The sequence below is a fragment of the Hippichthys cyanospilos genome, chromosome 4 (assembly GCF_059441005.1).
Source record: "Hippichthys cyanospilos isolate Australia breed blue-spotted pipefish chromosome 4, RoL_Hcya_1.0, whole genome shotgun sequence".
NCBI lineage: Eukaryota > Metazoa > Chordata > Actinopteri > Syngnathiformes > Syngnathidae > Hippichthys > Hippichthys cyanospilos.
In genome coordinates, this window is record NC_142372.1 from 21,454,528 (window position 1) to 21,477,116 (window position 22,589).

A 22,589-nucleotide genomic window follows, 5' to 3' on the forward strand; every position below is an offset into this window, starting at 1 on the left:
TCCCTCAGGCATTTCTCATAGGACCACGATGCACTCCGTCATTAATCTGCACGTAAAGTTAAACATTTACCTGCAATGATAACAATAAAAATACGTCGAGGAAAGGGTTAATTATGTATGAGCATTCCCCCAATACTATGAAAAGTTGTTGTGGAACAGGTTTCACAAAACGCTATCTTTAGTCCATTTTTTTTCCATAATCTCTCTCTCAAATGGAATGTTCTCTCCCCAATCAAACCACAAAAAACACAAGAAGAAGGATGTTCATCTTTGCTTAAGTGGGCGAGGGAAACATTTGGAAGAGAGACAAGGGTGAGGGCGGGTGTGCGAAGAAGGAAAAGTGTTTGAGATGTGATTTATCAGTCTTGGACTTCATGGATTCTTTTCACAGTCTATAAACGTTACACAGCCTGCTGAGATAGATCATCTGTGCTCAGTCAGCAGAGCTGCATTTCAAAGTGAACGTCGTTCAGCGGGGGCATTGAGCTGATGTTTGCTCATCGTCTGTCTGTGGGACACTGTGACGATTTCCGGATTTCAAAATGGCTGCAAATTTACACCTCTTATGAAGGGGAGTGTGCACAGCATCATCAAAATGAGTTTTGCCTCACATTCGAAGTGCCGGCAGTTCTTTGACTGAGAACGGAGAAAGGGCTAATGATGGAGTCAGAGCTGTTGTTTGATGCTTGCAATCAGTATGTTCTCTTGCTTCAACCTCTCAAGACAGGACATCTACAGAAGCTTTTGCTCCCTCAAAAACCCTTCTCAGATCATAAAACAACCCCACAATAGATGTACAAAGGCATACTTCCTTCAGAGATTTATTGTCCTGGAGGCTAGTCAACTTATGTTTGTAGTTCCAATTCTGATCTCATTTTATTTTTGTTTTGTTTCAGGGGGATAGCATTTTAGAAAAAAATGGAGAAAAAAAAAACCCTGAAATCATGCACAGTCATCTCTTAGTTGATGTTTACTTTTGTTGTTAGGCATATATCATGAGGGATTGGATTCAATGTGCGACTCTATTTTTGTATACACAGACACACTTACTGGTCAACTTCAGTCCAAAAGGAAGATATATAACTTTATCAATATAAAAAAAGAGCAAAATAGGGATGATTAGGCAATGAGGTATATGATATTTTACTCATAAAAAAAGCAGATTTATCAAAGCCATCAAGACTTAGGCAGCTAGCAGGGCACTCACAAGTAGCATCCTGAACATTGTGACCCAGCTAGAATTGACTAGAATGTCCGTACTACGCTTTGCAGGCATGACTGTATCAAAGCGGTTTTATTAGCTGGTGGCCGCCCTACTCAGGCAGGTAAAGGACAAAGCGAGAAGGCAGACACCCAGTCCGACAATGCCAATCAAACACACACTGGAAAGACCGGTGGGCGCAAAAATGAAGTGTCCATAATGCTGGCAGATGCTCCCGCTACTGTATGTAAAGTACATATACTGCATGCAAGCATACAATAACCTGAATGTGAAGGCCTGGATTCGCAGTTTTGAATGGGGAAGTCAACCACCAAATCCCAAATTCAAAATAAATGCATTAACTCCACTATGTATTGTCTGAAAGCTTGCAGTTCACTCTTTGAAAAAACAACCGTAGTGCACCAACGTTGGCTAATGACCAAACATGGCCACGTCAACCTATGGGAAGGTTTCCATTTTTCATATGAAATCATTGACTTTAACTACCTGGACCGCTGGACCACTGTACACAGCAGAACCCAGGGATTTTTTTTTAATCCAGCAAGTGGTATAGAAGCCATAGAAGCTAGCTAGTGCTAAGGTAACATGGTTTTGCTGAGCCAGTGTCCAACTGGATAGTTGATCAATCAAATGTTAATTCTTCCTTCCAGATTTTCCATGATTTGGCAATTTTAGCAGAGTCCATACACTTCTGCTATCACATCCAACTGGATAAATTAACCATTATGATGTCAATTATTCCTTCCAAGTTTTCCACGACTCAGCAATAGAAACAGTCCATACACCACAGCAGAGGCGATTTTAATCAATCCCTTTTTGTATCTGGTATTTTCTTCTCTACCAGAGCTCCTGTTGGTGGCGCGGTTATGCTAGCATCACTTAGCTTAGCTGAGTTGATGGATTTTTGATTTCTTACACAACCAAGCGGAACACTGTCGATTCCCGGATGAATAATCCTCGCTGAAATGTGGATTGTAATAAAGTGAGTCGTTGTTTCAGGCCATGTGACTCAGAACAGAAGTTCTGGTAATAGCTTTGCACAATATGGGCTGCCTTCAAGACAATTGTTTGCAATGCGTATTTCAATGATATTATGCATGTCAGGTATTTTGGAAATGTTGTAACAGTATATTATAAATGGTGCAAAAAAAAATTGAATTTGAGACACATATATTGACATACTCTGCTCAGAGCTACTGGAACATGTGCTCCTGCTTGTGCAGCTGTAAGTCAAATCATTATTTTATGGACGGGCCGGTTGGAGTCATCATGTGTTGCTACACACAAGGAACGGCGCAGGTGTAGGCTGAAGATGAACTGATCGTGTCGTCTCGTAATAATTCAGTGAAAGGAGATGGTTGGTTGTAATCACAGACGTGATAAAAGTTTCCATGTGCTGCGAGACTCAGCGAGGCATTTCTTATTTTCCCATTGTGGAAGGAGAAGCTCTCAAGGAAGCACATTATGTCCTTCGTTGCCAAACTGCAACATGAACAGTAGTCTTTTATCAGTTAGTGGTCATTACTCAGGAACCTGACAGGTCTTACTTTGTGGAGACTGTGGGTATCAGTCGGAGAAATATTATAGAACAATCTCCACAAGGAGTGTTTGTGCTGGAATGTCAAAACGACGGCCTGTCAAGGCCTAAAACGATGGATGAGTCACGGACATGTAGAAATGCTGTGGCCTGCTGGAGCCCCAGAGAGAGCTGTGTCACAAAAATTACACAACTATGGAAACAGTTAAGCTTTTGTAGTTTCAAAATCTTGCCAATAGAAGACATTCCGAAATGCTTAACTTTACTTATACTACTTCAAAGCAATGGAGCTCCATGCTTGGAAATCAGCATCGCTTGGTGTTTTGCGTGCTTACATACAGTATGTAACTTGTTATTTAAATATGCTCATATCTCATTCAATCCCAAGATGTAATCTTCACATTTTTAAATCAAGTCCTCACATTCAATCTCAGGCACTTATTTACATTTTTATACATTTTTGTTCAATTGCTTGACTAAAGGAGAGCCTAAAATTCGCTGGTACGACATAAATTAAGTACTCAAGTAATCAATTACTGAGGCAAATAAGTACAAACGTGATTGATTGCTTGAGTAATCAAGTACTAAAACCATTGATTAGGCAATCAAGTACTGAAATAATTATTTTAGGTAATGAAGTACAAAAGTAATATCCAGTATTCAGGTAAACAAGTATTAAAGTACATGAGGTAATTAAGAACTAAAGTGAATATTTTAGTTAAAAAAAACACTAAGTAATCAATTACTTTATAGCAGTGCTTCTCATTACTGTGACTGGTACTTTTTACCTAATGTAGCTCTTAAAAAAATAAAAACAAAAAAAACAAAAACAAAACTTTGGCATTGAACAGGTTAGTTTCACCAAAAGCACTTCTATTAATAGAATTAAAAGTGTTTTTTTCTTTTTTCATTATACCTGTGTGTGCGCTGCGGTAGATGATTGTGTGGTGATGTCATGTTACGTGTTTGTGCCTCTGCCTGTCTTGCTCCCCATGTGGTCTAGATAAGACATTTAGGTTGATTTCCCCGTGTTCTCAATGATTATAGCAATAAAACTCTGTTACCGTTGGTCATGCTACGTTATCTTGCTTGCTTATGGGTTCCTGTTGTAGAGCTGGGCCGTTGAAGGACGAACAGCTTACTTGTTGTGCTGAGCTGTATTGGTGGAGACATGGTGATGCTGTATCTTCAGTACTATTTCAAATGTTCAACCGTCTAGCTTTTTAACTAGCTTGCCAAATCATTAATGTGAGGTAACCCGTAAGACGATTTATAACTTCTAAGCGCGCTTGTTTGCCCGATGAAAAAGTCGCCACGTTTTGTAGCGATACCTCGCAAAACAACATGTGTTTCATATCTTCAATCGGCCAGCCACTTTTTCTCAAATCTTCTTAGTGAACTGGCATGCTTGTTCGTTCGGGGTCAGAAGGTGTGCGTGACCCAAAGCGGAGGGAGTTTTACGCTGAGAGTCCTGAACGGATCACCTCTGAAGGTTTTGCATGTATGTTGCCAGTGGGTCACACTAAAGAGCACCAAGACACTCCAAAACCACTTTGAGTTATCCCACGCTCTACTTTAGGAGATTGCATCCAAAAATGAGTAAGACACTAGATCATTTTGATGGACGCTGGCAGGCAGATTGTCATGAAGATTTATTAGCTCAGATCTGTCTGAGGTTTGAAAATTCACATGCTGCAATGCCACTAAGTGAGTGTGTTTACTTTATTGCAGCCAGGAATAACATCACTGCAAATTAAGTGTGACAGTCCAGGTGACGCTGCATGGCAGACGTCCACCATCTCTGAATCTTTACATTTTATCTGCAATTAAAAGAGCCACTTTATGTCATATTGAGCAACGGCCACAGAGTGTTTGTACAGCGGTGCATCAGAATGATCTATGGAGAGCTATAGTGGATCCCATCCATCATATAGTGGATCCCATCCATCATATATCACACATGCAGGCAGGAAAACTAATCAGCACTCACATTAACCCTGTAAGCCAAAGAAATTTCGCAACTAAAGACCAAGAAAATGCATTTGCTCCACCCCATCATAATCCTACAATTGAATTATGGGCCTAACAATGCTGCCAAGTGACAGTCATTTCAAGTACTTCAGAGGCACAATGGAAATGTTCAGATGGTGCCAGTGGTGGTAAAGTTAAACTTTCAGCACATTCACACAATTATATTTGCTTTTAAATGCACATATTCTTTGGCAGCACTCATACCGTAAAGTAAAAAACTCATTTTATGTCTCATTAGCTCCACATGCCCAATCTGATTGTGGCAACAGAAAAAAAAAACCTATGTTTCAATGGAAGTGGCCTGAAAGGTGTTTTTTTAAATTAACAATTCTATTTTGTATTATTATGGCTGTGGGTATCACTGGTATAGAACTGTATTACATCACCGTGAGACATTAAACTTCAACAATGTAATTGCCGTCAATCCATTACATTCCTACAATAAAAAGGCTAAATTGCAATAATAAGTGTACAGTGTTTCTACTCAAATGGAACATGGTGATCTTTTTAAACTGCCACTCATTATACAATAGCTCTTGTATCGTACTTTATTAAACTGGGCAGAGGGTGGAACGGTGAAAGAGTGGTTAGCACGTCCGCCTCACAGTTCAAAGTCCCAAGTTCGATGCCAGCTCGCTCTGGCCTCTCCGAGTGGAGTTTCCATGTTCTCCCCGTGCCCGCGTGGGTTCTCTCCGGGCACTCCGGCTTCCTCCCGCATTACAAAAACATGCGTGGATGTATTTGACGCTCTAAATTGTCCCTCGGTGGGATTGGGTGCGTGAATGCTTGTTCATCCTTATGTGTCCCCCGCCTGCTGCCTGTAGAAAGCTGGGATAGGCACCAGCAAGCCAGCCACCGTAGAGAGGAAAAGCGACTATTGAAAATGGATGGCTGGATAGACTGGGCAGTTGTCTCATTTCTCTCTCACCATAAAATGTATATATTCAGTGGCACACACACGCACGGTGAAAAACTCACTGACAGATAAACTGGTCAAACATTGCCAAAAATTGCAGACAGTTTTGAAGTCTCAAATATGTTTTCTTAAAAAAGGGAGGAAGAAAAGGCCCAACATATTCTTGTTATATAGCCTACCTTCAGTTAAAGTTTCGTTTGAACCAAAAAATTGTACAGTAAAGCAAGTATCTAAAGAAAACACCTCTTGCACGAGACATGAGGTGCTAATTCGCGCAATACAACAGGCCATATTTCATGGGAGGTTATCAATGATTTCAAGTTGGAGCCCACCCCAATAAAATAATAACATACTATTGTTAAAGGGATAAAACAGGCCTCATGCCTGCATCATATGCGCATTTCTTTTCCTCTTTTTTTTTAAATTGTGTGTTTATTATCTTTGAAAGTTTTCCTTTCCATGAGTACATTAAGTGTAACTTACATTTCCCATTCATTCTGTCCCCTATCCGCCATCTGTTTTACAGTGGGGGGGCGCGGGCACCACAAGGGAGTGCAGATTCCCCATACAAAAATCAATGATGGCTATGACGGACTATTACACAATACAAAATCATTTCATTTTTTGTTTGGAAATGTTGGCATTGCTTTCAACAATGACATCCTGTGGAGCCTCACATAATGTACATGCCAGAAATTATCACTGTCTTCCCTACATCGAAATCCACAAATACCTGACTGTCTTTCATCTCCTTTCTGCCCTTTAGGTAAAGACAGCTCAAATCTGACTGATTCTGACGAGACTCCGCGCTCCGATCACCCAACAATGGACGCCAGCTACCTGGCTGCGAAGGATCAGGGTGTCAACGCCACAACTGATAGGCCGCCAGGTGCTGATTTAGCCAATCCTCATGACAAGGGTGATAGCAGCGAGAGCAACAAGGGCAAGAAGAGGCGTAATCGCACCACCTTCACCAGCTACCAGCTGGAGGAGCTGGAGAAGGTCTTTCAGAAGACACACTATCCAGATGTTTACGCCCGTGAGCAGCTGGCACTGCGGACAGACCTGACTGAAGCACGTGTGCAGGTAAAAATTCAAAACAACAAATACATATATATATATATATATATATATATATATATATATATATATATATATATATATATATATATATATATATATATATATATATATATATATATATATATATATATATATATATATATATATATATATATATAATATACAATAATTACTATGAATGTGTCAATGTCAAAATCAGAATGAAAGTGTCATAATTGTGAACTGATGTATCTTATGTAAGATGCTTGTCTTTGAAGATGAAACGCCAACAAAGCCAAAAACAGCATACTAACATAAACAAAACAAAGAAATGAACTTATCTCACTGAGACGTACTTGGTAATTGTCATGGATTTTGGGTTGTGGGTTTATTTTGAGGGGCTCTGTTCCTTTGTTTCCGTATATAGTTCCTGTTCCCGCTCCGGTTGCGTCTTTCTGCGTTTAGTTTTGATGTAGTCCACCTGTCCGTGTTACCCGCCCCTCGTGTCCTCCAATCCGCTCCCTTTGCCTGTTGTCCCTGCCCAGCTGCCGTGTGTTTGTTTGATTAGAGCTGTATGTATTTAAACCTGGTTTTCGTTACAGCCCGCGTCGGAACATTGTCTCTGTCACGTCATGTCATATTGTCTCTATCGTATTGTTGTCTCATAGTCCCGTCTTGCCCCGAGTCCCTCAGCTCCGTGTTTTCCTGCCAGCCTGTCCATAGTGTTTTGCTTTCTGTTTTGCCAGCCTGCCTGCGCCCTTAGTTCGAGTTTTTTGCCGTCCTGTTTTTCTCGCTTTTGTTCCCGTTCGTTTATAAATAAATGGATTTAATCAACCCCCTGTCCCGACGCTCCCCTGCTTTTGGGTCCTCCTCCTCTGCAACCATGCCGGCCTCCTCAACCGCCGTACTCCCCCGTGACAGAATGTTCCGACCAGCACAGGACCCAGCGGGAAGTCCGCGTCGGCGGACTCGACGCCGCCGCCCCGCCCGCATCCGTTCTCAGCCCGCCGGTCAGCCCCGTTCCCCCAGTGTGAGACCTCTTGTTTTTTCTTCCGTGTTTCTCCCATCCGAGTCCGCGTCTGTCCCCGCTTCTGATCCGCCCCCCGCGTCTGTTACTTCCGCGTTTCCCTCGTGTTCCTCCGACCTCCCATACGACACGATTCTGTCCCCGCACGTTTTTTGTAGTTCCGATTTTTCTGATTTGCGTAGTTCACCTTCTGTCCGCACACCCGATCACCCTTCCTCTCCTGTTCGCGCACCTTACTGTACGTTGGACTCAGATTTTTCCGATATCGAGGATTGCCCTCCTTTCGTCACGTTTCGTTCCAGTACCGGTCCGGATTTTGTTTACCCGCGTCCCTCTTCCTTCGACACTTTTTATCATATTCCGTATTCGAGCCCGTGCACCTCTGATTATGATTTTGATTCAGATTTTGATTTTCCGTCCAGCCAGTCATTTTACAGTTCGTCCGAAGACTCCGATTCAGAGCCCCTATTTGACCGTGACCTTTTCGTGGGCTCCCGGTTGGCATTTCGTGGCCGCCGGTGGAGGGGCCCGCGAAAAGGCCACCGCCCCAGTGACCACCAGAACCCATCTGTTCAGCCTTCCGATCCGTTCCCTCCTGTCTCTGTGTCCCCCTCTTGCCGCGCCCTGCCTACTTCCTCCTGTCCTGTACCACCCTCTTCTTGCACCCTGTCCCAAGCTCCTGTCGCGTCTGTACCACCGGTCTCTGTTCCCCAAACTTCCTGCCGGCGGGCTGAAGCGGCACCCGCCCCTGTCCCAGCGCCAAGGCGGCTACCCGTACCTGTCCCAGCGCCAAGGCGGCTACCCGTACCTGTCCCTGCGCCAAGGCGGCTACCTGTCCCTGCGCCAAGGCGGCTACCTGTCCCTGCGCCAAGGCGGCTACCCGCCCCTGTCCTTGCGCCAAGGCGGCAGACCGCCCCTGTCCCAGCGCCAAGGCGGCAGACCGCCCCTGTCCCAGCGAGCCGGCGCCCGGCCTCTGCGAACCCTGCGAGCCGGTCCCCGGTCTCTGCGAACCCTGCGAGCCGGTCCCCGGCCTCTGCGAACCCTGCGAGCCGGTCCCCGGCCTCTGTGAACCCTGCGAGCCGGCGCCCGGCCTCTGTGACCCCTGCGAGCCGGCGCCCGGCCTCTGTGACCCCTGCGAGCCGGCGCCCGGCCTCTGTGACCCCTGCGAGCCGGCGCCCGGCCTCTGTGACCCCTGCGAGTCGGCGCCCGGCCTCTGTGACCCCTGCGAGCCGGCCCCCGGCCTCTGTGACCCCTGCGAGCCGGTCCCCGGCCTCTGTGACCCCTGCGAGCCGGACCCCGGCCTCTGTGACCCCTGCGAGCCGGACCCCGGCCTCTGTGACCCCTGCGAGCCGGACCCCGGCCTCTGTGACCCCTGCGAGCCGGACCCCGGCCTCTGTGACCCCTGCGAGCCGGACCCCGGCCTCTGTGACCCCTGCGAGCCGGACCCCGGCCTCTGTGACCCCTGCGAGCCGGACCCCGGCCTCTGTGACCCCTGCGAGCCGGACCCCGGCCTCTGTGACCCCTGCGAGCCGGACCCCGGCCTCTGTGCACCCTGCGAGCCGGACCCCGGCCTCTGTGCACCCTGCGAGCCGGACCCCAGGCTCTGTGAACCCTGCCCGTCTGCCTCCCAAGCCAGTCGCCCGTCTGCCTCCCAAGCCAGTCGCCCGTCTGCCTCCCAAGCCAGTCGCCCGTCTGCCTCCCAAGCCAGTCGCCCGTCTGCCTCCCAAGCCAGTCGCCCGTCTGCCTCCAAAGCCAGTCGCCCGTCTGCCTCAGTCATCCCAAGTCAGTCTCCTGGCATCCCCGCCGTTTCTGATTGGCCCCCAGTGGCTGTCTCTGTCCAGCCTGCCGTTCCCAGTGCTGCCAGCCACGGTGCCGCAGCCTCAGCCTGTTGAGCCACCAGCCACGGCGCCTCAGCCTCCTGAGCCGCCAGCCTCTGCGCCGCTGCCTCAGCCTCCTGAGCCACCAGCCACGGGGCCGCAGCCTCAGCCTGTTGAGCCACCAGCCACGGCGCCTCAGCCTCCTGAGCCGCCAGCCTCTGCGCCGCTGCCACAGCCTCCTGAGCCGCCAGCCTCGGCGCGGCAGCCGCAGTCGCCTGAGCTGTCAGCCATGCCACCATTGCCGCAGACGACAGAGATGCCAGACGGTTCCCTGTGGTCGCCCCTGTCCCAGGTCAGTCTTGTGCTCTCACTCGTGTCTGTGGTCTGCACCCAGTGGCTGTTCCCTGATGGCACCCCGACGACGCCTCCGCACCTGCCTGACGGCGTCCAGCCGACGCCTCCGCACCTGCCTGACGGCGTCCAGCCGACGCCTCCGCACCGGCCTGACGGCGTCCAGCCGACGCCTCCGCACCGGCCTGACGGCGTCCAGCCGACGCCTCCGCACCGGCCTGACGGCGTCCAGCCGACGCCTCCGCACCGGCCTGACGGCGTCCAGCCGACGCCTCCGCACCGGCCTGACGGCGTCCAGCCGACGCCTCCGCACCGGCCTGACGGCGTCCAGCCGACGCCTCCGCTCTGGCCTGACGGCGTCCAGCCGACGTCTCCGCTCTCGCCTGACGCCGCCCTGCTGACGCCTCCGCTCTCGCCTGACGCCCCGCCTGCCGATCTTCAGGGGCAACCGGGATACAAGCCTACCTGGGGTGGCTTGCTGTTCGCCATCGGGCGCCCAGGTCGCCCGCCTGACTCGGCCCGCCGGGCACATCTGCTCTGGCGTCCTGGCCGCCCGCCTGATTCGCCTCGCCGGGCGCCTCTTGTCTGGCGTCCGGGCCGCCCACCTGACTCGCCCCGCAGGGCACCTTTCGTCTGGCGACCGGGTCGCCCGCCTGACTCGCTCTGGCGACCGGGTCGTCCTCTGGACTTTCCCCCTCGGGTGCATCCCGTTTGGCACCAGGGGTGCCTTTGGACTGTTTTTGTTTTTCTCCTGTGCCCTCCTCCGGTCCCCCTTCCGCCCACCCTGCCTCGGTTTTGTTTGCTTGTCGGTTTGTTTTTGGGACGTCTGGGATCCGTCCCTTGAGAGGGGGGTTCTGTCATGGATTTTGGGTTGTGGGTTTATTTTGAGGGGCTCTGTTCCTTTGTTTCCGTATATAGTTCCTGTTCCCGCTCCGGTTGCGTCTTTCTGCGTTTAGTTTTGATGTAGTCCACCTGTCCGTGTTACCCGCCCCTCGTGTCCTCCAATCCGCTCCCTTTGCCTGTTGTCCCTGCCCAGCTGCCGTGTGTTTGTTTGATTAGAGCTGTATGTATTTAAACCTGGTTTTCGTTACAGCCCGCGTCGGAACATTGTCTCTGTCACGTCATGTCATATTGTCTCTATCGTATTGTTGTCTCATAGTCCCGTCTTGCCCCGAGTCCCTCAGCTCCGTGTTTTCCTGCCAGCCTGTCCATAGTGTTTTGCTTTCTGTTTTGCCAGCCTGCCTGCGCCCTTAGTTCGAGTTTTTTGCCGTCCTGTTTTTCTCGCTTTTGTTCCCGTTCGTTTATAAATAAATGGATTTAATCAACCCCCTGTCCCGACGCTCCCCTGCTTTTGGGTCCTCCTCCTCTGCAACCATGCCGGCCTCCTCAACCGCCGTACTCCCCCGTGACAGGTAATGATACCAACAATGACTCGACAAGAAGTCTACACAAACAGGAAGCAAAATACAGCCCAACCTGTAGAGACATTGCACACCTGGACGAGACACAACTGGTGTAGGGAGCTGATTGGTTACCACAAGAGAGCGGGTTGACGAGAACTAACTAACTAACTAACTAACTAACTAACTAACTAACTAACACAACAGACAAGAAAAACATGAACTAGAGAAAAAAAACTGACGCGAATCAAGAGCATGAAAGGGACACAGGAAGAGGACAATGTGAACTAAAAAGTAAAAAAAACACCTAAACCAAGTGAGTTTTATTTATTTGCAGTCGTAGCTGAACTCTGCTAACTTTGCGACCAAAAATAGAAGAGCGCCACTTGCGCAAAAACAGACAAAGATGGACGTTTCGGTTTATAAAATCACTCAATGGCTCATTGGAAAAATAAAGAATTTTGCAAAGCCAAGTTCAAACACTGTGTTCGTACTACAGCTTTGGCTGACCATCTGAGAGCAAAACGCCCTGCTCAAATTCCCTCCACTGGGCCTCGCAAACGCTGCTGGAGTGAAACCTATTAGTGAGAAGTTTTCCGAAATGTGTCAATGTATCTATGAGAAGACTATGACAAAAATTAGCGGAGGTGGTAGTGTGGCTTGGTAGTAAGTTTCAAATTTTCACAGTTTCAAAACTGTGAGTGTCTGGCGATCACTTGAGAGTTAGTTCGCTTTTCATCATTTGGGATAGGTTTCAAATATCCCGTCACCCTGAACAGGATATGCTGATGAATGTGAAGGAAGGTCGACCCTGATCTGCTTTGCGCGTGTTGAAGTGTTGACGTTGTAATGGTTGGATGGCACTAGCTGTATCGGCTACTTAAATGGCTTGACATCACACTTCAGTCCAACATGACAGTGGATTCATGAAAGAGGAGGGAGACTATGTTGCATTTACTCTTTTATTGAACAAAACTTGACGAACATTATTAACCACTTCTTCCACCATTTTGTTATGATCTTGCGGAAAAAAAAAACGTCAATCGAGGAAAAAAATAACATGTCTTTGTTTACAAAAATACTGGTGCTGGTGACACGATTTGTGAGGTAATGATCAAGTAGATGACACTTTGATCATTGTCACAACTATGCTTCCGGGAAAAACTTCAAACTAAAATCACCCCACTGCTGTTCGTTACATACTTTACTTGATTTCTCAGGTTTTGTTTTGAAGCGTTGTTTGACCTCCTTTATAACTTGGCGCGTCACCAGACTGTACAGTACAGTACTTACAGTACAATTGGAATAAGATTTATGACAAATGTTGAACAATAATATTAAATTTTGTGTGATTGACTTTTGTGGGTGGAAAATACACAAACTGCTTCTTGTCCTATATGTTGCATTGCTGTTCAGCAGTTCTGTGCCGTCCACGAATCAATAGTTTTATGCATGATAGCCTCCAGCACCGGATGGTTGAGGACAAAATCATCGCCACACATTGACAGAAGCCCAGAGGTGTTGACCGAGATGGATTTTAGTTGGATACGTCCATAGTTTCGTTCTGAAGGAAAAGTGTCAGCCCGATCATAGGTTGGAATTTGAGCATGAATGGTTTGTCTATACATACAATGCAATCGATTGACAGTCAGAACAAGTTGTACCCGCTGAATATGTTTTGACACAAGAAATTGTTGACGTTACTGTACACCATACCATACCGTTGGAGTTCAAGTTTTAAAACTGTCATGTACATACTTAATTGATATATTTTTGATATGACCTCAACTTTGTGCAAGCTGTGCAGCTTAATCCAAGTACATATATCAATTGAATCGACACTACGGTCGAGATCGGTATCATGTCGATAATTAGTTAGTGAGTATCAATATTTTATCTTTGTTTATTTATTATGGCTTCGCACAATCCCTTTTCCCAATTTTCCATGCTAACCTAAATGGTTAAGAACTCAACAAGAAATAATAATTTTGAAAGACAAAATTCAAGTTATTAATTGGTTAAATAATTAAAATTATAGTTTTTTTTTATTAAACTTAAGTTTCATGGTATCAGTACCAGCGATACCGGCTCCAGTATTTACTTGGTATTGATCCATTCCAAAATCTCAAGTATTGCACAGCCCTCGCTGAACCAACACAAAAACTGTGCGTTGCTCATTTAAATATGGTTTTCCAAGTTAATACTCAAGAGTATATTTCTTTATTTCTGGTTTCTTCAGCCAGGGTATTCTGGAGAAAATCCTGTTTGCAGCCCTTCCCGTGGTGGGCCTGAAGTGCTAATCGCTAAAATAAATACCTACGCAAACAAGGGAGTTAATCGCAAACAAAAACACATTACAAAAGATTATTGCAGATCATTTTCTTTTGTGTGTTTTTGTTTGCATTTTGTCTTTTGTCATGTGTTTTTGTTTGCAAATAACATTTCTTGTTTGCTTTGTCATTTATTCTTGTGATTTGCACTTCAGGCCCACCGTACCTTCCTGACACACCACAGGAATTCACCAGGAATGCATAGTATGTAGACAGATATAGGATGGGAGGAAGTTGTAAATGCATTTGGGAAGATGGCCAAAAAGTGGTAAAGATCTGTTATTTTGGTACCCTTAATTCTCTGGCAATAGAAATGTGCAAAATATGTATGCGGTAATCCTCGACGGGATCAGGCTTTGAAGGAACTTCAGCTCATGGGTCCTTCAACATCTGCAGCCCTGCACAGATAACGTCACTCACAGAAAACCATGAGACATCTATCTGGTAATGTGGGAGTGGGGGAGGCCAGGGGGCCCCGGGGGCTGATGGTTTGGGCTGCCTGGGCCTCACATGTTGTGTTTTTGGAGAGCACACTTTCATCATCCGCATACGAGCAGATGAGCTCAACTCTGCTGTGTTTTGATGGTGGTCAGCGGCACGTTTGTAAACATCCTTTGCTTGAACGCCAGGTTTGCCCCCCCCCCAATTCTGTGACCGAAACTTCCAGTCACCATTTGGACCACTTTGCATTCAATCTGGTGGTGCTAGTGCTGTAATGCATTCCAGGACGATTCTGTTGTATTCCACTCCTCTTATGTATGCGCGCAACTGTGTGGGTGCGTGTGTACGCTGCAGACAACTTAAGCCTTTGGATTCTCCATGTTTTTCTTTCATTAACATCCTGTTCGGACAAGAATGTGTCCCCGCTGTGGTCTCCTGGGTAGAAGTGTGAAACGAAAGCCCGGAGCAAGGTAGCAATTGAAGTTTCACCCCGTGCATGTTTGACTTGTGCAAAGATGATGCTTTGCGCTAGCTAATGAAAAAAAAAGCCACATTTGATTTTGGCCAACATTGGCCACATGCCCGCGGCATGAGATAAGAGTAAAATCACAACGGATCTCGGAGGAGACGGGCGGCAACAGTGAAACGCAGGAACTGTGTGGAGGGTGATAACTCAGCCCCGAGGTTCCAAAGGTCGCGTTGAGGCTCGCACAATCAGTCGAACCCCTCAGATGGCTCCAGCTTTTTACTGCCTTCGGCTCTCCCAGCGGCCCTCTTAAACACTCGTGGTAAAAAGATGAAAGGGCCGAGAAGCCTCGCCGGCCGCTCTGCTCCATTCAGCCCTTTCGCACGCAAAAAGATCGCGGCTCATGAATGGGGAGTATCACGTGGGAACATTTATGGGTTTGGAGACTAAAGCTTAAAAACAAATTGTTACAACCACTTTGACAAAAAGGGTTAAATACACTTCGTAAGATGCTGACCTGTAATCCGGAACAAAAAGCACTTTTAATTGAAAGAAGTAGGATCGAGTCTCGAGTTGTTTGCTTTTTTGGTCTGCGGCTTTCAAAGGACGAAAGTGAGTTCAGATTGGAGTCATATGCAGCGCCGAGACACGGAAGGGCCATGGATCAAAGGTCAGGGGTTCCAACAACATCACGTCTCTCAGATTTTCCATCCTGGCAGCGAGACGAGCCCGGAGAGCAAAAGAAAAAATTTGCATCTATAGGTCCGTCGTCGTGCCTTTCATTCTATAAAATAGAATAGACATTTTTCTTGTCTCATGTGATATTTGATTTTATTAGTCCTTGACATTTTGTTGGATTAAAAAAACAAAACAAAAAAAAAAACAACATCTTATACAGCATTCGAGCATGAAGGCAGAACAGCGGTCACCAGTAGCGCTTCTGTGAGTAATCATTTTTAATATTTTTCTCAATTTTTTTTCGCATTATGTATAGGAATCATATCCATCTATCTAATCATATCTAATCATATCATGATATCTAATCATATCTATGTTCTTGTCTTCTGTTCAGATTGAATATTTTGTTTAAAAAAGTGGCTAGACATCCGACTGGGCAGGAGCATGCCCAGCTCGTGACAAAGTTTGGAAATCCGTTCTTCAATTGCAAAGACCGTGGGAGAACCATTGAAGGAAGACATACTCAAGCGGACGCCAATCGAAAATGTTCACGTAGAACTTATCGCCACAGGATCTGAATACCATTTGGACCTCTTTGAAAAAGCTGGGCATGTTCCTGTAGGGCAGTGCTTGTCAATTATATTTTGCAAAGCCGCCCTAGGAAAGAGTAAACGTTTCGTGCCCTGCCTACGATCCGCGCCAATTCTAAACTAAGCTAATTATTTAGAAAAAAAATGGATAAACAGAGCTAAAACTGTATCATTTTTCACATTAACAAAAGAAAGAAGCAATATAAATCGATTTCCAACAACTGTTAACTACTTTTTTACAGCATTTCTTACAGGTTACGGCTTACTCTAAAACTGAAAAAAAAAAAAAAACCAAGTGCATCAAAATGCCTGGAAAAAAAAATCCTTATTTTAATTGTAATTATTTGAATTCAATCTTTATTTTATTGCAAATACCCCTATTACATTACATCACAAGACAATACATTACAATACAATGCAATACAACACAATGCAGGCGTGTCCAAAGTCTGTCCGCTCTTCTGCATGTTTTCCCGGTTTCTTTTCACAACACACCTGATTAAAATGATCAGGATTGTTATCAGGCTTCTGCTGAGCGGGCTAATGAGCCGATCATTTGAATTAGTTGACCAATAAACAATCACACAGGAAGAATGGTTTGATTCTCATGTCCCTTTTAGATTCGCTTCATATTGCAAGCGGCGATTCTCAGTATCAAATACATAGCAGCCTTGCTCCATTCCATCCACACCATCAGTCATCCACCCAACACAGACTGTCCAAAAGCAATGACATCTGCACTGAACAAAGCAGGGCTGTGAAAAACGTTGCCCGTTACAGGTGCAAAAAACATAAGCGTCCTGTGGATGTCAAGCGGTTGAACAGCGCTGACGTTCCTGCAATCAAAATCAGTGCTGGTCCACACATGCTGCCAAAAAGGCATCAGGCACAGATTTTACTCCTTCAACGAATGTCATGGCTGTCACAGTGGGTCCGCATGAAGCATATGGTGAGCCCGAGCCATCCCTACCACAGTTGCAATATTGATCTGAATGGAGTTTTTAGACTAGCGGGTGGACATAGAACATATTGTAAATAAAACGACGTTCCCTTTAAAAATAACGACAATATTCATCATCTCAAAAAATAGATACAATTACATACAAAACTATGTATTTTAATATATTTGGTCAGTGTGTTTGAATGACTGACATAAATGGACTTCTGTATAATTTATTTAGATACATCTGTGTATTTAAATAGTTTTGTTACAATAAAATGTACGCCTTTCAGTCGTATGCATTATTGTGTATGCAAGCACAATATTAAACATAGATGAATACCACTCTATCGACGTCAATAACAAGTAAGCCTTGTCATCTTTGGTAAAGCCAAAAACCGGTTAGTAGGATTTTGGAGTGAAAAAAGAACCGAAACACTGGTCCAAATGGTGTTTCCCTTATATTAACATCACTTTGAGGGTGTTGGAAAACTGAAGCCAGGCGCGGCCTCAGATTTTCTTCTCGGCTGACATGAGTGACAGCGGAGGCGGGTTATCAATCCTGCGAGCTGCTCTCACACTTCAAAGTGTTCCCGGGCCGGTACAGCTCTCCTGCTGGGACCTGTTTGGCATTTCTCTGCTCGCCGGCTCTCTCGGGCTGGAACATAAATAAAGCCTCATTGAAAGTCCAGCAGCTACTTAAGCTGTCAAGGTCTTTACCAATTACTGTCACAACACAGTGTGTGCAACATGCAAATACATTCTCGCTTCATAATAACCAACAGCTTGAATTGGGAGAATTGAACGGATGGGGACGCTGGTTGCGGGACGTGGATCGTTATATATTAGGACTAAACTGATCCAGGAACAGCTAGGGTTTGACTGTGACCATAGGCGGTTTGAAAAGCGAGTAAGAAAGCACGAAGGAAGACATCTGCTGCGCTTCTGTAATTTATGCAGCGACAGTATCCGAACGCCAGGAGCTTTAGGCTACAGGAAATTAAAAAGGAAAATGCAAACAAAGCTATGTAGAAATCTCGTCTCACGTTTCGTTTTCCCATTATTGCCTCCTAATCTTAGCGCAGCGTACATGCAAAGAGCTGATAGGTGAAACTCAAGAAGCTCATATGGGGCCAGACACTCAGCGCGCTAATCAATGCTTTGGTGGGACCGGTGCCACGCCTTCAGCTAGCGTGATGTCACTCAACACACTGATGCTTTCATTACACGGCAGTTTTAAGTCCAAACGTCAAAAATGATTACAGGAAACATGAGCCACTCAGCGCTTGTCACTTTGCAAATAAGCAAAGGTGCACTGAGAGAGATCTGTTTACTTTTTGTTGTATAAGTGAAGGCTGTTTAGAAAACCTGCATACACTTTTTTGCCAGCATTTCTTAGCTTTTTCACGTGTACCTGTAATGTGCTTTTCTTTTCTTTTTTGCAACAATATTTTCCTTACCGTCGCTCTCTCTTTGTCCATTTTCAATTACATGTGTACATCTAGAAAAAATATAACGTCTTCTTCGGACGGGGGATGCTTGAAATGACGACCGCTGCAATGAACGTGCATCCTTTTTTTCAGGTGTGGTTCCAGAACCGGAGGGCCAAATGGAGAAAGAGGGAGCGTTTTGGTCAGATGCAGCAGGTTCGAACGCACTTCTCCACCGCTTACGAGCTGCCACTGCTGACCCGTCCAGAGAGTTACGCGCAGGTAGTGCAACATTTAACGTGAATACAATTGTTCAGGATAATGGAAGTGTTAGAAAAAAAAAGAGTTCACTAAAGACTAAAACCCTCTTACAGGTGGTCATGTGGTTACAATGGTACTGAGGTACCATTACTAAAGGTTTGGTGGAGTTAACACAAAGTTTGTGATGTGTTCCCACACAGGTAGCTGGTATATATTTTCACTATTGGAGCAAAACTAAAAAACAAAAACAACAACAAAAACACTGTATAATTTACACATATGCATTGAGAACACTGCAACATTTACCAAAACATGAAGAAAATTGCAGAAAATAAGCACAAAATAGAATAGTACCTAGGGGCAGTGCCACTGCCACTGAAAAAAATATATTTCAACCAATTTAACTCATTCAATGCCAGGGACGTATCCCCCCCCCCCCCCCCGGCCCCCCCCCCCCCGGCATTGAATGAGTGAATGTATTTTTAAAAACGTTTGTCAAACACATATGTTTCTGAATGTGTCTTTTGTCTCAGATACAGAACCCGTCCTGGATTAGTGGCAGCAGCGCAGCATCACCCGTGCCAGGCTGCGTGGTGCCCTGCGACACGGTGACCCCCTGCATGACCCCTCACCCCCACTCGGCCAGCGGGGTGTCTGAGTTCCTGGGTGTTCCCAGCCCCGGAGGTCACATGGGCCAGGCTCACATGGGCAGCCTGTTCGGAGGATCTCCCGGCATGGCCACGGGGCTCAACGCGTACGATCTCAACATGGACCCTGACCGCAAATCCTCCAGCATCGCCTCCCTGCGGATGAAGGCCAAAGAGCACAGCGCAGCCATATCTTGGGCCTCATGATGTTTCGGGTGGATAGCTGTCAAAGGGGGGCGTCTTTAGCCCTCCTCTGATGCCCGAGCCACCCCGGGATGCGCTGAAGGCGCACAAAGCAAACCGATAGGCAACAGCGACTACCTTCATGAAGCGATTCGGAAAGACTTGAAGCCCCCGATGTGGCCCGGTGGAATTTATGGGGTGGGAGATGACTTTGTGTTGTTAGAGTGCAGTATTTTTTTTCCTTTGTCATTTCAAGCTAATTCATGCACTTATTTTCTAAAATACAGGAAGGTTAGTTTATACAGTGAGTTCAGTGACTTCAGGAGCGCTTTTATTTTTTTGTTATTTAAAATTCGGGGGGTCTTTTTTGTGACGGATTTGCTCTCAAATGGAGCAAAAGAACTTTGATCAAATCTTGGTAATGTTAAATAGGAAAACGAGCTTTCTCGCATTTTCAACACGCATTTTCAATACTTCTTTGTTCTTTGTATTGTCCCCCGGCCTCAAGATACAGTGTAAGTAAAAATAACTCAACAAATTGATTTTGAGCAAAACAACTTACTTGCTTTGCTGCGCTAACACGCATCCCTTTTCGTAGCGAATTATTGTCACAAGGGTCATGGGCGTGCAACAGCCTATCCTTGCTGTCTTTGGGCAGCGGTCGGGGTAGCAGCCAATCGCAGGCCACACACATACATACAAACAAAACCACGGCAAAGGGAAATTTTGAGTTTTCATTTTATCTATCCTATATGTTTTTTAAAGGTGGGGGGTGCCTGTGGATTACCCACGTGGGCACACGGGAGAACATGCAGGCTGCACTCAGGGAAGCCAGAGATAGAATGGAACCTGCGCCTCTATGAGGCAACGTTGTTGCCTTGGATGTCAAAAATGTTTAATTATTCCAACTTAAATGAGTCTACCCCCCCAAAAAAATACAATTTGTGTTTTTACAGTGTACTTGTCATACAGACTGACACCAATGACAACATACAGTATTTACGTCAACCAGCTTTGCAAGAACCTATTGTAGTTTTAGAATTTCACACAAAACTGACATTTGGCTGTCAAAACTAATATGGGTTAAGGAGTTTTACTTTCAGTTATTACTTTCAGCTATTTTTTAAATTAAGTATGTGATTGGACAGAAATGCACAGTAACAGAGCTTTGTTGCTCTCCTGTAAAGAATCACATTTTTTTTTTTTCCGACAACACACACATTTACTGTAGGTATGGACGTGAGATCTCGGTTTCAATTCTATCCACTATGCCACGGGGCCCAGGGGCCAAATCCGGCCCGCCGCATAACTTAATGTGGCCTGCGAAATGCTGATTTGACTTCAGTATCTGGCTAAAGTAGCAAACTTGCAAGTTATCTTCAAAATGCCAACAGTTTTCTGTCTTATGAAAACTCTTTACCGGACTCTGATTTAAAAACTGGATGAGTGTGTGACAAACGCAATTAAAAGTTATTCCGGCCCTTTGACAGAAATTATAAAGTGGCCCACAAAAAAATAGAGTTTGACACCCCTACTCTGTGCTCTTTGTTCACCTCCATCCAACATGAATGCCTCATGTCCACTGTGGGAAGTCTTATTATTCTCCCAGACGGCCGAGGACAAAAATAGCAGACGACTGTTGCGCCGCTAAATCACAAACCTGATGCCAGGTACGTTTCCTTTGTTCGCAAGGGTTGCGAGCCACAAGAGCATGAAGCTTATACCTTGTAGAAGAGCTTTGGGCACAGTAACCGTTGAAAATCTCCTAAATAGGAACCACATTCGCGGTCCCTCTCCGCAGGTGAAAAAAAGCGTGGCGCAGGCTATAATCTGTCAGCAGAGCACGTCACAGTGGACTTGTCCAAATTACATCCAGTTTTACCCCTTGGTCCAAATCCAAGGCATATGCAGGACATAATATGGACTGGATAGTCCATATATCAAAAGTGAGAGGATTGGCTTGGATATGTGGACATGAGGCCCCCTTCACTTGCTTGGGGGGCTTTGGGTGGAGGGTTTCTGCTGTGTTCCGGTGTTCTGGGAAAAGGACAGTGCACACAGCTGTGCTCAGGGGCTAAATGCAAAACAAACATGCCTCACACATGCTTCCCCCTCAGCTGTCATGTCTCTGCTTTCAAAGACCCCCCCCCCCCCCTCACGTCGATGCTCTTCGCTTGGCCCTTTGCACAGCCCGTCCAAATCTGCAGCCCCATCCAGGGCTTCTCTGGCTCAGGGTCGAGGCGCAGCCAACCCAGGAAGGATTTTTAATTAACGCTGAGCCTCGGGGAGCCGGCCGGATCGTGTGTCAGGACAGACACGCCCGACTGTCTTTGGCCCGCATAGCGTCCAGAGACACAGACGATGAAGACACGAGTTCTGTTACGCGACACTCTCACGTTTACATTCATTCCGTGTATTTTGGTTCCACACGTCTACGAGATAGGCTGTCTATATTCTCCAAAGGGAAAATGAGTTGACGGGTGACGCCACGCCATCACCTAGTCTCCTTTTTGGATACTACTGAAGTCATGCAATCAGTACAGGAGTATTTGTATTACAAGGTGTTTTAATGTGTGCATGTAATTGTTACAGGACGCTCGGGGTCGATCTCATCTTTTTTTCTCATCATGTATTTGTGTTTGTTCCCATTCTATATTATTATGTAACTGTTGCGGCTTTAAGCTAGCATTGAAAGCAAGTTGTGTGTGATGTTTATGTGTGATTAAAGTACAATAAGTTATTGTACCTTTTTTAAACATCTGTTCAGCAAATAATAACATCAAGTACACGTTCACGAGTGTCGTGGGCTTGCCGGAGCCTATCCCAGTTGTTTTTGGGCAGTAGGCAGGGTACACCTGCACCTATTGCATTTGCGGAAGCCATCAAATCAAACTGTTTCATCCATTTCAAAGGGCAGCAGTTTTACTATTTGCTGTAGACTGAAAATAACATCACGGATGCTACTGACTTGACTTGCTCTTTAAGCAGCGAAAGCCACAACACTGATACACCTTTGAAGTAATGCGCAATATTCTTCCTCCTTTTTTTTCTTCAGTGTTGAAGAAGTGCACTGGTCTTGACAACCATTATAATTAACTTGCGGCATTACGTTTGATTCCCCAATATCGTTTCATCCCAAGAGTCTTTCAAGGGACACGAGTCACGACATGACATTGCAAAGCCGGCAAGGGTGTGATGCTAGATGAAGATGATGAAAATATGGATTGCGAGCTTTTGAACTGCTGGCATTGAACGTGGTG

The 22,589-nt window shown here is 45.9% G+C and overlaps 1 protein-coding gene across 1 annotated transcript in view; it reads left to right on the forward strand.

Moving 5' to 3' along the window:
• Window positions 1-21,952, forward strand: part of LOC148424993 (homeobox protein aristaless-like 4) — a 26,379-nt gene extending 4,427 nt beyond the window's left edge. Inside the window, exons 2-4 of the mRNA XM_088413514.1 lie at window positions 6,473-6,792; window positions 18,392-18,520; window positions 19,033-21,952. Coding sequence (XP_088269640.1) covers window positions 6,473-6,792; window positions 18,392-18,520; window positions 19,033-19,353 — 770 coding nt within the window. The 3' untranslated portion in view covers window positions 19,354-21,952. The remainder of the gene's footprint in view (window positions 1-6,472; window positions 6,793-18,391; window positions 18,521-19,032) is intronic.
• The last annotated feature ends 637 nt before the right edge of the window (window positions 21,953-22,589 follow it).